At 38.8% G+C, this 16,772-nt stretch overlaps 1 protein-coding gene across 1 annotated transcript in view; it reads right to left on the bottom strand.

Annotated features, from left to right (window-relative positions):
* Positions 1-1,223: 1,223 nt before the first annotated feature.
* The window catches only part of LMX1A (LIM homeobox transcription factor 1 alpha), a 112,692-nt gene continuing 97,143 nt past the window's right edge, over positions 1,224-16,772 (bottom strand). The window contains exons 3-7 of the mRNA XM_072638190.1: positions 11,783-11,955; positions 9,435-9,512; positions 6,513-6,582; positions 5,150-5,320; positions 1,224-1,549 (exon numbers count right to left, since the gene is read on the bottom strand). Coding sequence (XP_072494291.1) covers positions 1,389-1,549; positions 5,150-5,320; positions 6,513-6,582; positions 9,435-9,512; positions 11,783-11,955 — 653 coding nt within the window. The 3' untranslated portion in view covers positions 1,224-1,388. The remainder of the gene's footprint in view (positions 1,550-5,149; positions 5,321-6,512; positions 6,583-9,434; positions 9,513-11,782; positions 11,956-16,772) is intronic.

The raw sequence follows: 16,772 nt of genomic DNA, 5'->3' as shown, positions 1-16,772 counted from the left end.
TTAGAGAAATGGAGGCCAATCCAACTTCTCCACTGCTCCCACCTCCTTGTTTGGGTTTTCCAGGAGGCCTCCTGGCAAAAAAAAAAGGATCCCAATCTAGCACCACATTTGGGAAATAGGATGTGGAACCATATCCTTATGTGCAAGGCTATTGAGTTGAACATAGCCATGGTCAGAAAAGTGACTCGAAAGGATATTGCCACTGGCTTCCTTCAAAAATCGCCTCTTGAGGATTCCTTGAGTTACCAGACGTTGTTTAGAAATAGAATCTCCAGGGCTGCAGCCCCTCCTCCATGTCTGACATATCATCTTTAACATCCCAGGCTCTACAATTGGAAATGGGATGGGCAATGTTGCCCAAAAGTCCTAAGGCTGAAGAGAAGTTATTCTGCTCTCCTCCCAGGGCTGTTCCTGCATCATCACGTCACTCCAACAGTAGTGAAAGCCTTCTATATTGAATAACGATGGCACAGATCGGTATTGCACCTCTCTTTATCTGCATTTCATTAAGAATTAAGCTTCAGTGCTCCTGGGTGAGGTAGGTAAGTTCCATCAGCCTCATGCTGCAGCCCAATGCGGTTAAGGGACTTGCCCAATATTATCCAGCAGCTGAGTACTGTCATTAATCATCCTGGCTCTGAGCTCCCCACTAATGTTATGAGACATTACTCTCTCCCAACTAAGTCACTTGGTACTGGGGTAGGCGGCCCCTGTCAGCAAGGACCAATCACTTTTTGGAACTCAACCCCTAGCAATGAAAACTAAACGAACTCAAACCAGACTAGATGAATCGGCAATCCTGCCCTGACAAGTCAATCCTGCCTCCGACTAAAAATAAAGTTTATAAAAGTAAATTATCTCATTTTATAACTTAAGTGCATCAAGCATTTCCTTAAATAGAGTTCACACTGAAAATAAAGTTACTTTCGCTGTACAGTTGCTGCCTGTTACAATTAGGAATAAACTTTGATGATAAAGTATGAAAGGTTACACACACTCACACACACGTCCATCTGTCTATGGGGTCATAGATGGATGGACGTATGGACCTCTTGACAAGAGCTTCCCCAAAACGGTGGGAAGTTGTTAGGAGTTTCTAGGTATCTAATTTGTATGAGAATGTCTATATTAAAAGTCCCTGTCCTTAATGATAAACACGTCTTCATATCTAATGCTATTACTCTTATAGAAACATTAAACTATGCAATCCATAACGTATTCAGTCTTTGGAAATGCTGGACTATACCATATTGTTATTATACAGCATCCCCAAGAAAGGCCCCTCCCCCACCCACTTCTTCCCTAACTTCCCAAACTAAGGCCAGTTGACCCCTGGTTTAATATGTTTGTTTCACTTGGGAACCTAACCACTGGACTCTGGAGTGGACTCAAGAGGTGAAATAAGAATTCTGCATGGAGTACAAGTGGTCGATGGGGTTCCCCACCCGGGACTGCAAGGGCCCGGCTTCAGAGGTTGCTAGGAAACAGTCACCCAGGTTACTGAGGGAGGTGTCATCACTATCTAGGTCATGGAAAAGGGGCTCAGCACCTGAAATGGAAATAAAACACCAGCATGAAGTTCACCTTTTATTGCTAGAAAAATACAAGTCAATTCAATGAATATTTACTGTGTAGAGACTATATGCTGACAAAAGTAGTTGTTTGATAATGGTCCTCAAGAACCTGGTCATTCTTTTCAGCAAATCAGACATATGCAGACAAACACTGTAAAATAGTACTTTGCACACTTTTACATTTAGAAAGAAATTATAACAGAGTGCTAAATGGAATGAATCAAGTGCCACCACACATGGTCCAAGGAGTGAGGTGAGCAGACCAGTTCATGATACCCAGCGCTGAAGGGGACCCATGCTGCTTCATCCCCCGAGGTCTCCTTCTATCTAACAATAGCAAAACCTTTGAATCCTGACTGTTACCAACATGCATCCATGTCCTACCACCTCATCTGCCTTCCACTAAAGACTGAACTTCTGCATGCAATCAGTTTCAGCCCACAAAGGAGGAAGCCACCACCCAATGAAGTTAAGTGGCTTGTTTATCATTCTATGGATGGTCAGGAAAAGTAGAAGGCAGTGCTGCTTGGAGTTATCATTCAAGTTTTCGGGAAGAAGATTGGACCTAGAAAATGATGCTCCATGAATGGTAAGAAAACATGAAACAGCTCCATGACTGACTAGTGAAGCTTCAGGTGAATTCCATGTTCTATATTCAATGAACATTTAATAGCCAGCTCATAGCTAGGTAGCACTTTCAAGAGTTTTAAAGGCTTAAAAGGCTGGCAAAGTGCTTTACAAATATCTTTTCATTTTATTCTCACAACAACCCTAGGATTATTGTAATCTATTTTGTGTAGTATTTCTACATTATTTAGTTGTATATTATTTTACAGGTGTGATTTATTTCATTGTTTTCATATTTATCATTTTACACCGGAGGAAACTGAGGAAGTCAAAGGTTAAGTGACATTTCTGGAATCTGTAGCTAGTGTCTGAGGCACGATTTGAACTCTGGTCCTTCTCATTCCATAACCTGGGCCACCTCACTGCCTCATTTACTTAGTGCCCCCAGTGTTCCCAATCCTACACTAGATTCTTTGAGAAATGCAAAAGAAACAGATGACCTGGTCCCTGAGACAAGAGATATCTTTACACAATAACTAGAGGAAAAATTACGAAGCAAAATAAATAAATGTATAGAATGCACTAGAGGCACCTGCCCCCAGCCCCAGCTTAAGCAAACCATACACACATACACACACACATATATACAGATACACACACACACATATATATACAGATACAGACACACACACACACACATATATATATACAGATACAGACACACACACATACACATATATATACAGATACAGACACACACACATACAGACACACACACATATATATATGTAATCTGATTCTGAGGGGGAAAACATCATTTGGAAGATAAAATTATTCACTTTACAAATGTTTTAATCTTAAGATTTCTTTCTATAGCAAGCTACCTTAGTGTCTTTAAAATATGAGTTGTCAGAAGAATGATTTATGTACATTTTTCTAGGAACAGGGATATTTCATAAAGTTAGCCATATCTTTTTGTTGTACAGTTGAGATCCTATCATACAAGGGTTAGCTGAAGGAACTGGAGATGGTTAACCAGAAGAAGAGAAGACAGAGGCAGGACATGGTAGCTGCCATTGAGTATTTGAAGGTCTGTCCTGAGCAAGAGCAATGAGAACAATCATGTGGTCAAAGAGTTTAGAATTTAGAACAATAGGTCAAGGTTGCAGAGAGGAAGATTTTGACCAGAGATGTTTGAAAATGGAATGGAATTTTTCAGGAGTTAGGGAGATTCCTTTCATCAGAGATCATTAAACAAGTCCTGAATGACTACTTGTAGGTGGGATTCATTGGCCCAGAAATTCCCTTCCAAGATTTGAGATTTTATAAGACTGTGATAGGATACAAATGTGGTATAATGGTGGGTGGGGGTGGAATAAAGAAAGGAGGTCTCAGGGTAAATATGTATGTATGGTGCTAGAATAAGTACTTAAAGTCTTCTTGTAGGAAGCCATGACTATGGATGACAACTGAGAATTGATTTTGTGTCTGAAAGGATTTTAATGATTATCTAGTCCAACAGCTGAGAAAACTGAGGCCCAGGTGACTTGCACAAAAAACCAGGTCCTGAACTCAGCTTCTTTCTCCAAATCCAGTGCTCAGATCACACATGAATCAATAGACACTTCAAAATAGCTTCCTAAGTGAAAATAATAGCCCTATGAGTATCAGAGTTCAACCCACTGATCTCCTCACCTAGCTCCTTGCTTTGGTCTTATCATTAGTCATTCACTCTTTTTTTCTATGCCAGTGGTTGTTTCATCTATCCTGATCAGCCTCTAGGTCCACCAAGTATTTCTTTACTATCTATTGCCCCTTTGGGGGCTCAAGGAGGTCCCATTGAGTAAACCCGGGAATTGCTTCTCACCATGTTGTTGGATGTGGGCGTTGGAAAATAAGATAAGAATTGTGATCTCCTCTCATACTCAAGAGCAGATATACATTATGACTTCCTAACTCTCTCAGGCTTTCCAAGTAACTCTTGAACTCTAAGTAAAGGGAAGGGAGCTAGAGGAACCCAGCAAAACTATGCATGCCCCAGGAACACCTTTATGTTTTGATGAAGAAGCCTGTTGGTGTCTGCTACCAGACAGCAGAGGGTGCTGGTGGCATACAGCAATTAGATGTATAAAGACACCAGTGAACAATGGAAGTTGGTGGATTTAAGGTCCATAATTTGTGGTTGATGTTGCCATCGTACCAATGGTTTGGTGTTTCCTACTGGCTGAAAAAGCTTTATATTTAGTCTTAGCAACTATTTTATTTACTACTTGTTGCAGAATATTGGTCAATATGAATTTTTCTTTGTAAAAAGCTAATGTTCTAAATCCCCAATTTCCATTAAATCTCATCTTTCTGTTTCGGAGAGCAACTCTAGGTTCCAAGTCTGGTTCCTACTGCTGGCTCCTATTCACTAACCTACTAAAAGTTATTTAAATGGTAAATAGGGAAGATGAGTGCTTTCTGTAGCTACTTAGAGCTGGTTAAGGAGGATTCCCTACAGATTGACTTGGTCTATAAATCTATTCTAATTGGGAGGAAAACTTTTTAACCACTAAAGGTTGATTTATGGTCCTTAGATTACGTTAGAATACCTGCTAGCATTCATGATAGAAAAAGACAAGTAGAAAAACTGCTACTTGTGTGTTTATTCTCAAAGCTAATTACTTGCTTAATTAAAGAATCCTACCTTGATCAGAGGTATTATCATTAGATATTTAATGAGCTCCTCTACTCACCCCAACCTGGTATGAAGGAAAGAATCTGAAAATTCAAATGCATTGTTGGGATAGAAATAGTCATGGTGGCCCAATGGATAGAGTGCCATACTTGGAGTCAAAAAGATTTGGGTTCGTAATCTGGTCTTATATACTCACTAGCTGTGTGACAGTGGGACAATCACTAAACCTTGCTTGGGAAGCAGCCTTGGAAAGGAAGAATGCAAGAGCCTATATGTAAGTCGGAGATGTTTCTTGAATTCAGTCATGGCAGTGTTTTGAGTTTCTTACCATAAGGGTGCATGTGGTCTCCAGGCATCTGGGGAGGGGTGAGCCCTTGTCGAAAGGGATCTGAGTTGTACACACTCTGTTCAATGGCCAGGAGCTGCTGTGGGGTTGGCAGTGCAGTATAAGGATTCATGATCCCTTCCATCCCAGTACTCCCTCCACCATTTGTCTGAGCTGTAAGACAAAAGAGAGGAGAGATCAATCTCTCTGACCTGGAATAAGGGAGGGATTATCCTGATTTAGTCTCGCCCAATTATCTGGAATCTATTGCAATGAGTTCTTTTCCATTAGAATATAAACTCCTTGAGATCAGGGATGGTCTTAGCATAATGTTTATCACACAGTAAGTGTGTAATAAATGCTGATTGACTTGATTTCCTCCTCCAGGAGTTGTGACATGTTGTCCAAAGCAGTCTTTCTGGGGTGGTTAGTGAACCAGGGGACCCTGCCCTAGCCTTGCTACATTATTATAACTAACACTTTAAGCCTCTGTTTCTTCATCTACAATCAAAGAGGTAATAAATACTTGTCATCTGCCTTAGTCTTTTGATGTCCATGGAGCTATTATAGGAGAATCTCTTGGGAGCTTCTGAATGAATGGGTCCTAGAAAGATCAAGTGCTTCTGCTTCCATAGTCCTTTGCAGCATCTTTTTCTATGGGTCTTTTTAATTTAAGGGAGCCATTTTGCATGATTGTGTCAACAACTCCTTGAATTTTAAATTTGCTCAAGTTCTGGTCCACTGGAAATTGTGATTAAATTTATTATTATTAATTAGCATTTATTAAGCATTTTCTGTGTAACACTGTGCTAAACCTTAGGGATCTAAAGCAAAGCAAAAGACAGTCCATGCCTTCAAGGACTTTGTCTAGCGCGAAAGACAATGTATAGACAGCTTTGTGCACAGAAGCTATATACAGAATAAATTAAAAAAATTAAATGAATAGAGGAATTAGAACTGAAATCAAAAGATGAAATCTTTACTATGAGGCTTACTACTTGTGTGTCCTTGGTAAGTCACTTGCCCTCAACAGGCCTCAGTCTCCTCATCTAGGAAATGACAAGGTTGGATTTCACTAAACAGTCTCTGAGGTCTATGGGATCTAGATCTATAATCCCATAATCTGGGATCAGAGAATCTGATTTGAATGGCAGCTTTGATACTAAGCGTCTGTGTAACTCTAGGTATGTAGCATCACCTACCTAGGCCTCACTTTCCTTATCTGTAGAAGGAAGTGGCAGGATTGGAGAACCTCTGTTCTCTCCACCTCTAAGCTTAGTGGTGGTTAATAATGTCATACTTAACTCTGGGAGGAAACAGAGAATGACCTGGAGCAGTAGCTGCTGAGGAGGGGTGCCCACCTTACCTGAACTCAGCCTCTGTGTGTTCTGCTGATCTTGCTGTTGCTGCTGCTGTCGCCTTGCCAACTTCTTCATCTGGTGAAGAGAGAACATGGGAGTTAGAATCTAGCCCACCTGCAGTAGCCTAATGAGATGGAGGATGGGAGGGTTGGCCTGTCTGATCAGTGAAATGACTGGACCCTGCTTGCTCCACTTTGCATTTGGGGAAGGGGCTTGCTTCGCAGGACCCAGACATTTTGGGGAAACGGTTCCACTGGGAACCTTGCAACTAGCTATATCTCATCTGCATAGCTATTTTACAGATGTGAAGACTGACACACAGGCAGAACTTTGTTTCAGTGCAAAAGGCAGTGTCTGTGCTGGGAACTGAAACAACAGATTGGCAAAGAGACATCATCTGAGGAATAATAAGTAAAGAAATAAATAAAAGTAAGAAGTATAAATATATAAATAAAATAAAAATTAAATGAATGAATGAATAAATAAGAGATATAATTTGGAACAAGTAGGAATTACTAAATTTCCTAGCAGGGGAGAGGAGGCAAAAATTTTCTGAATGAACAGTATACAAGTTTTAAACACGTCTATAGAAATAAGAAACAGAGTAGGGAACACAGTAAAAGTTGATTGGTCAAGGTCCCTGGTACTGGGGCTCAAGGCTGACCTGGCACAGTAACCTTTTTACACAGTTTCAGGGTAACAGGAAGCGGGAGGTGGATTTCTGTTTCTCAGAACAATCTGTACAGCAGGTTACCATGGCAATCCTATTTAGGGTTATTTGCATTTTAGGTACCAATGGGAAACTATAGACATATACATATGTGAACTAAATGAAATGATTCTGAAAATGGAAGAGTTCTGAATCCACAACAGTGGAAAGATGAAATAGAGTGGAAAATAAATAAGTTTCTTTAATTTTCTGCCTATAATCATTACCTCAAATATTTATAGGCCTACTCATCTCTAATAATAACAATAGCTCCTATTTTTATAACATTTTAGAATTGCAATACCATTGTAAAACTCATTCCTTACAGTCCTGTGAAACAGGTAGTAAAATAGAATCTATCTGGTTTTGTAGACAGTCAAATGAGTATTTGGAAAAATTAAGTGACAAACCTGTGAGCATACAATTAATTAGTAAGTGTTGAATCCAGGGTTCCAACCCAGGTTTCCTGACTCTAGGGACAGTATTCTTTGCTGCATTTTGTTGTAGGGCGTATGTGCTCAGGCTGACCTAGTAGGCAGGTAGAATAAATGGCCTGCCCACTGATTGTCAGAATCTGACTTTAGAGTCACTTCTCATAGCCATAGAAAGAGATTTAGAGTTGAAAGAAATCTTAGAAATTGTCTTGTACCAATCTCTTCACCTTACAGTAGGTGAAAAAAAAAATGGAAGCCTGAAAAAAGGAAGGGAACTGCTCAGTCATACAATGAAAATTGATTTTTTTTGTTGGTTTGATCACAGACTTAGAAGCTAGAAGGGACCTTAGAAGTCACCTACAGCAACCCCCTCATTTAACAGATAAGGAAACTGAGACCTAGAATGGTTAAGTGACTTGCTAAAAGTTATCACATAAAAAATAAGAATTGAAGACAGAATTTGGTGCAGTCTTTTGACTTCCAATCAATTCTAAGATGCCCCTACCATGAGGAATCTTCTCTAGAAGGTCCATGTATTGCCTGGGGAAGGGGATTTGTGTGACACTATTAGCCCACGTGATGCCATTACAATAGATTGGCTGTTCCTAAAGAGAAGAGTCCTAAAGGAATAGGAATGGGGAAAATGGGAAATAAAGAGGTGGAGAATATGGGTTGCCACCATAGAAGGCAGGCCAAAATAAGTACCTTTGAACCAAGTGGCAGTAGAAAAAAACCTTATCCATGGGAATGGAGATTGCCAAAAATGGAGAGATACACTGGAAAGGACCATGTGTTTAAAGTGAAATTCCCCCAAAACCCAATTCATCTGGAATTAGGATACCTGGCTTAACTTCTTGGTTCAGCCACATGCTATCTGAATGACACTGGGCAATACATAACATCTGAGACAATTTTCTCTTGCATAAAAAGTGAATAATAACACTTATGCTACATATTTCAAAGAACTTTTGTTTTAAAAAGTGTGAATATCTCAAATCATTACAAAATGCAATAATTATTACTTAAAGAGTCAGTTTAGTAGAAGGGAAAGAAAACTAGACTTGGAGTAGACTTCAGTTTGAGTTCACAATCCATCTATTACTAGGAAGAATCTCAGCTACAGTACTGAGACTCAGTTTCCTTATCTGTAAAACAGGGATAACAGTACTTAGACTACCTTGAATTATCATTCTGCTATATTGATGAGTATCAAATGAGACTCATTTTAATGAAAGCTCCATATGACAATAATACATTACTATACAGCATATCTCAAAATTCCTAGTGCAGTGTTAAGTTTTAATATAATAATAACAATAATAATAGCAGTGGTCAGTCTGCTTGTTTGGAAGACAAAAATAAGAGGTTTTTAAAAATAGTTGTTTTTGTTAATGACTTACCATTTACACTAACCCCAAATGAAACTTAACAAAACTCGTATGTATAGAGTGTCCAAAAGTCACACTAAGACTTTTGGGAAACACTGTATAAATGTCAATTATTGTCATTACTTCACTAGGCTCGGTCTTGAATATATCAACTGAAATTTACATTGTAAATTTTAGAAAGTTTGCTATCTGCTTAAATAATGCTTAAAACCTCACCTCATAACCAACAAGGTAAAGCATTTTTCCTGAAATATGACAGGATGGCATCTAGTAGATGAGCATAGGATTAACTAAGATGGCTACAAAAAATGATCTCCTGCTATCACTATTATTTTTTCAGGTATACAGTAGTATCTCAAGGGATTAGGGTAGTATCAAGATCAGAAGGCAGGTTACCTTAGCTCTCTGATTTTGGAACCAAACTTGAACAACACGAACACTCAACCCTGTCTCAGCAGCCAAAGTCTCTCTTACCTTTAAAAGACAGAAAGTTAGAAACATTAAAATTTTTAAAAAGGGGGAAGATGTAGAAGCATTTCTTAATACATTATATCAAATATATTACATGCTTTATCGTGAACATACCTTATTTTGCTCTAATAAACAGATTTTCTGGTACACAGATTTTTTTAATGGATGGGGTAGGTATTCAAAATTATCATAAAACACGAGGAAGACCAGATTAGTGTTTCTTTGATCAATAACTTCACATTAAGCAATCACGAAACTGAACAAAACTTCATATGTACAAGGTGTCTCAAAAGTCTTTGTGTGGTTAAGCTTTTAATGGCTTAACACTGAACTAAGACTTTTGTGATATATTGTGTAGCTTTTTCATATGTGTAATTATCTTATGACACACAAAATGTATCATCAAAGCAATTGAACTCGATATGACTATGAGTTTGTGCCCGATCACTGCTGAAAGGAATTAGAGATGGAAGAATAACAGGTAGATAGAAGAATAGAAGAGATATTTTGTAATAAGATCAGGGGAAGGAGAATGTTTATCTGAACATGTTGAAACATATTTCCCTTCTCATTTAACACTTGACTTTAAATGTAAGTTTGGAACATATAATAAGCCAGCAAATGGTTGACTTTTGATAAGTCTGATGACAAACGGTAATTGAAACTGAAAAAACACATGACATAATTAAATATTCCACAAAAGGTTAATGTCAATATCTTCATAATGACCTGACTAATGATCAGAAATCAAGTAATCCAAAGCATAAGAAAAAATCCCCTCTTTAAAATTTAACATACAAGTACATCTCATAAGAAACAATCATGAACTCAAAGGTTTGAAACACCTCAAGGAGGTGTTTCCTGCGGTTTGAGTTTACGTTGAATATTAGCCAACTCTTCCAGAAGATGTTGGACACTAGCCCATTGTTGAACATTAGCTGTAACACATTTATTAACAGACAAACAGAGAGTGAAGGTTTCTGTGAAAAATACCTTTAAAGAGACTTACTGCTTTTAGCTTTATGGTTGACATTTTGCATTTTAATTTGCTTTGAATGTTGCCATATCTTTCCTTTGATTAATTTAAAGATATCATGTGTATCAAAATTAGTGTGAGACTTGCAGTTAGAATGCTTGGTTCCAGTCCCTACCTCTGATGCCTCCTGCCAATGTAACCATAGACAAGCAACTTAACTTCTGGTCCTCAATTTCCCCATCTGTAAAGTGGGGATAATCATACCCTTTCCACCTTTCTAATGGAGCATCTTACATAATGCTTTGTGCTATATTTGGTCTAATATGGAGGCATCATACATGCTACCTACAGGCTGCATAAACCCCACAATACTTTAATATCAAAACAATTTTACAAAAAGTTTCTCTCATAAAGGCCTCATTTCTCAAATGTACAGAGAACTGAGTCAAATTTTAAAAATAAGAGCCATTACCCAATTCATAAATGACCAGAGGATATGAACAGGCAGCTTTAAGAAGAAGAAATCAAAGCTATTTATAGTTGTATGAAAAATGCTCCAAATCATTATTGATTAGAGAAATGCAAATTAAAATAATACTGAGGAGTTTGCTTTAGTCTATGCAATGATTGAACATTTGGTATGGGGGATAGTGAGAATGGAAAGTTATTTTATGTTTATGCTGTGGTAAAACCTGTCACCTATGTTTTGATTGGTCACAGGAGACTTGGGAATTTCAGAAATAAGTTACCTCCCTTAGGATCAAAATAAGCAACATTAGTAATGAGAACAGAGAAGGAAGAGCTTCCAGAAATTTTTTGTATAGGTCCAAGAGGGAGGTGAAGCCAATGTTTAAATTAGTTTTTCCACCTGCCATGATTTTCTCATAACTAAGCTTTGCCTAACTCCTGGCCATGTTTTTTGTCTGTATACATCCTCAGACCTCACAGAGTCCTTTGTCAACACATCCATTTAATGCATTTATGTAATGTAGTTATCAATGTTTGTGTCTTACCTTCCAACTGGTCTCTGTACTTATACCATAGCAGGGACCCTGGTTTATCTAAATTTTGAACCTTCCCCAGTATGGTGTTCGATATAAAGTAAGTACTTAAGAAGTTCTTTAATTAACAAATGAAAGAATGAATGCCATGAGTGTAATACAAGTGAATATGAGTTTAAAATCAGCCTTAACAGAATCTGCCCTATTTAGGGTTAGACAAGTCTTTCTTGAGTCCTCATCAGAAAGAGATATGACACGGATGTGAGCAACTGTTTCCCTCTTCCTCCTGACAGTACCTTCCTGCATGGTTTGGAGGAGACTTCAAATGAGGCCTTGAATGCCCTCCGCTGCTGGGTGGTCAGGATGGTCCTGGGGCGTTTGGGGCGCTTGTGGTCTTTGCCATCCTCAGCAGCTCCTTTCCCTGTCCCATGACCTGCCTTGCAAAGGCTATCTTCATCATCACTTTTCCCTGAAAAAAGGAGAAAGTCATGTAGACAATCTATTGAAAGTCTTTTACTGGAATTTATGTGTTTTGTTTTGTTTTTTGCCCCAAACTCTCAGCCACAGAGCTGGCCTTCCATATCGTCAGAGTAGGTGATTGTAAATGGTATGATTTCAGAGGACCCAGGCTCCACTTCTCGTCTGATACTGTTCCATGCCTATTGGATCTGGTGATTTTTGTTATTGTCTATTATAATTGCTTTAAAAGGATCATGGGTTTTGAGATACCAGGCACTCTAGACTTTATCTAGTCCAAACTTGTAATTTTACAACTGAAGGAACTGAAGTCCAGAGAGGTGAAAATAATTTGCCCAAAAGTATCCAAGGAGAAATGGTCAAACTAAGATTCAAATCCAGATCCCCTATTTTCAAATTCATTGGTTTTTCCATTGTGCCATGTACGAACAGCATTACAGGGGTTTATTGTATCTTTAGAAGCACCAAATATGCAAAGCTAGTAGCTATCCCCAGGTGAAGAGTGGTACCCTCTCATCAGCAGATTCAGCATTTAGGTTACCCCAAGCCATGGAAAATATAAAGTAAAAGGAGGCCATCCTGTCTCATTGACTTGTAGAAGTTTAAAATTTGAAAAGATATCAGACAATTTTACAGCATCTTTTTGCTAGAACATTACTATCAGAATAGCAATATGAAATGGTTACTTATTCACCATAAGATATTGATAAACAATGAGATGGAATATGGCTCGAGACTGAAAAGGAAGATCACTTCCTGAGTACAAGATGCAGTATGAACTTTCTCTCTCTCAGAGTAATTGTTACCAACCATAGATTTACTTACTCTAAAGCTAGTGTCTTCCCAGGTTCAAGCTTTGAATCTTCTCTTAGACTAGCTCAAGAAAAGCTGCTTCTGAACTCCACAGCCTCATCAAAATGTATTGTTTATCTGCTTATTCTAATTATTCTAGCTTTGACCAGTGGGGGGATAGTAAATGTTTAACAAGTGACTCTCTGGAGGGAAAATGTACCCAAAACACACTTTCAGGTTTAATTTATGTTATTGACATTTTCTCCACCACTTTCTTGAATGGTCAAAATTAGCAAAACAATATATCTGTAGTGTTTGCCAATTTCTGGTAAACTCCCCTTAAAAATTTAATATTTAAAATATTTTAAAAATTAGTATTTCAAATTTAAAAATTTAATAACCAGCTCTCACGAGCTGGTTCTGACACACCTCTGAACTTCACCCTTATCAATGTTGTTGATTTGTTTCAATCTGACTCTTCATGATCCCAGTTGGAGTTTTCTTGGCAGAGATAGAGTGGTTTGCTATTTCCTTTTCCAGCTCATTTGACAAATGAGGAAAATGAGGCAAACAGGGTTAAGTGACTAGTTCAGGATCACACAGCTAGTAATTGTCTGAGCCCAGATAATCCTCACAAAGATGAGTCTTCCTGATTCCAGGGGCAGCGCTCTATCACTGTACCACCTAGATGCCCTTACCTATAATTTTACCAATTGCTATCAATGACTTAACTGCTTCTCTGAAAAAATGATTTGGGGGGTTTAGTGACTTGTAAGAAGTCCTGGAAAAGAAAAGACTGAGAGGGCTTATGATAGTGAATCCCAATATCTGAAGGCTGAAATATTCAAATAATTAGCTTATCCTGCCTTGCCCCAATTGTGCCAAAGTAGGAGCAATATATGGGAGTAGTTTTAGAAAGATGGAAAATACAACTAGCTCCTAACCATCAGACCGATCCAAAAAAGAAATAAGCTGCCCCCGATGCATGAGGGACCCTATCATTTTTAATCTGCAAACGAAGATAAGGCATTTGTTTGGCATACTGTAGAGGGGGTTCTTGGTCAGGTAAGGATTGCACTAGGTTGAATATAGGATGCCTTCTAGTTCTTAGACTGATTCTGGGATCTCCTTTTGTATCCTCTCACTTCATGAGAATGGAATTCCTAGTGCATCCTCATTTGGGGATCATTTCCTCAACTCTAAGTTCTTGGTCTTCTGTCCCTTCCCTAACACTAACTAGAGCTTGTCCCTTAGCTTCTGTGGATCCCAGACTTCTAATCTGTAAACTAGAGAGTGCAGTGTAGATTGGATGACAGGTAAGGTCCTTTCTAATTGAAAAATCTCTTCTTCTGTGGTCCTATTTTTCAAGAGGTTAAATAGAAGTGTTTTCAGATGGAAGGATAGAGCACACAAAAAAATGGCCTTTTCACTTTAAGCTTCCTCCTTCAGACCTATTTCTACTTCATCCATTCAGTCTTCCCCTCCTAAAAGTAGAGATATCTACATAAAATTATATTGTTTACTTTTTAGATAAATTCATTTTTGAAGTTCTGTTAACTTTGTCTTTCTCCCAAAATTAAATTATTTTCTAAAGAAGGGTGCTCTTTTTGTTTGTTTGAACATTAAAAAATTATTTTAACTTAATAGGATAAGCAATAACTGGTTTCTTTAGAAAATCTGATTCCTTTTACGTTTTAGCTAAATTCTTTCACTTCTGAGGTTCTGTTAACTTTGACTTTCTCCCAAAACTAAATGACTTATTTTTTAAAGGATGATGCCTTTTTTGTATGTTTGAACATGAAAAAAAAACAAAAATCCATACTTGAAATTTAATAGAACACATTTTACTCTGGTTTCCTCCCAAAACTTTTTTCTTTAGCCATGATTCCTGTTAAAATATGCATATGCTTGGAAGGGATAATAATATTATCAGTTATTTATGCCTGAGAGTGAATAAATTTTTTTAAACTTTCCTGCATTTTTTCACTTTGGGCAGTGGAAAAGAGAATATGAAATAACAGTGTACCTGGTGAGGGATAGTGGGGAACAGTGAACCACCAAGCTGTGTGACCCTAGGCAAGTCACTTAACCCTGAATGTCTCAGTTTTTCGCATCTGTAAAACAAGCTGGAGAAGTAAATGGCAAACCACTCCAGTATCTTTGTCAAGAAAACCCAAAATTATGTCACAAAGAGTCATACACAACTCAACAACAACCTCATTTCTTCCTACCTTTCCAATTATATTATACATTAGTTTTTTCCACACACTGCAAGATTCAGCTCTGCTGTCCTGCTTTCTGTTCCTCACACAAATTTATGCTTTTAAAATATCTATTTTCCTTGCCTTGACTGTTCCACCCCTATGATGGCTTATGTTAATTGGTGATTTTGCAGACCTACCTGGCAGTTAGGAGCATTATGGTACAGGAGACCAGTCGTGTCAGTGAGAATCTGTTCTGAGAAAGTTTTCAAGTGAGAATGAAAAGTGGGAAAGTAAGTGAGAAAAAAGTACAAATACGGACCCTAGGGGCCAGGACAGTGGATTTTAGACTTGGCATGAAAGCCAAGAATGAGCATGAGCATGGCTAAGGGACAGCTGTTATGTGCTTTAGGAGTGGACTGAGAAGACTGAGTAAGACCAGAGATTATATACAAAGGTAGGGTTCTGTTCTGGCTGCTAATTCTTCCCCCATCTCCCCCTCCTCCTCCCCTGCCCCACAATGCAATGTATACCAGTATGGAATGAGACATGATGAAAGGATGTAAGATAAGAGTCTGTCCAGTACAATGTATCTGAATTGTGGGTTTGTGAGGTCTCTCCTGGGTTTTATCCCAGATGCAGACTGAACTTGGGAGGAGGGGTTCATGGAGTGACCTAGGAGGATATTTGAGATAGGGTGGATTCTGTTCTGTTGACAGGTTTAGGGCAACAGGAGCCCTGCCTTTACCGTGACACATGGGCAGAATATCATTCTTGGTCAAACTGGTCAAACAGAACCCAAATAAGTCACAAGTTAACCATTTTGCCAAGGGTTAGGAGTATGCTAGAACACTAGGTACATCTACCGGTGCTGCCCAAGAGCAAAGGGTGAAAGATGGTGAAAGGGGGGAAAATGTCAAACAACAAATGGAAAGAAGGACCCTCTTCATGGCTCCAAGACTCCCCCATATAGATCTACTCATCATAATTTACTCTGACACTCCCAGGCTGAGATGAAAAGAGCTTCACTTGCTGCTCCCTGACAGCCAATGTCAGCAGAACTGGAGGGAATTTCATCACAATTGCAACATAAATCTGACTCCTGAAGGGAAAGTCCAGAGATTAAGTCTCCACACATTCTCCCACCAGGTGGAGATGAATTTGTTCCGTGCAGAGTTTGAACTTGTATCCTAAGGCCTTTTCTCCCCCAACTTCTTGTAAAAATGCTAGTTCTGGTACCAGCAACCCCCCCTTTCTCCTGTTCCTCCCACTCATTTATGACATAAGCAGTCACAGATGAAAGGCTATGCCATGGTTTATGGCTCCGAAATTGGCCTGACTACCTGTGGGGCCTTGAAGATTCCTTTCAGGTTGTTGGAAAAATCCCAGCGGTGTATAAACAGTAAAAGAGACATCTGAGCTTCAGTTTAAAATAGGGAGGAAAGGGAGGGAGCAGACCCCTTTGCTGAGGAAGGGGGAGGCCTGGGAGGTCCTCAGATGCTTCTCAAATAGATTAACCTTATAAATATTGTGTTTGTTGGGTGGGAGTGGGGTGGTATGGAGTGGAGATTATGTCTGGACCTCATCATGACCCAGATTCTGGTAGGAGGAGAGAAAGATCCGAATAGGAAAAAAAGAATAATCTACAAAGCCAAGAGGAAATGATGCCTAAGAGGAATTCTCAGCCATTAATCTGCATCTCATAACCCCCTCAGATGCTTCTCAAATAGATTAACCTTATAAATATTGTGTTTTCTGGGTGGAAGTGGAGTGGTATGGAGTGGAAATTATGTCTGGACCTCATGGTCACCCAGGT

The sequence above is a fragment of the Notamacropus eugenii genome, chromosome 2 (genome assembly GCF_028372415.1).
Source record: "Notamacropus eugenii isolate mMacEug1 chromosome 2, mMacEug1.pri_v2, whole genome shotgun sequence".
In the NCBI taxonomy this organism is placed as follows: Eukaryota; Metazoa; Chordata; class Mammalia; order Diprotodontia; family Macropodidae; genus Notamacropus; species Notamacropus eugenii.
The sequence above is the reverse complement of the archived record's forward strand: the minus strand, read 5'-3'. Positions and strand labels throughout refer to the sequence as shown.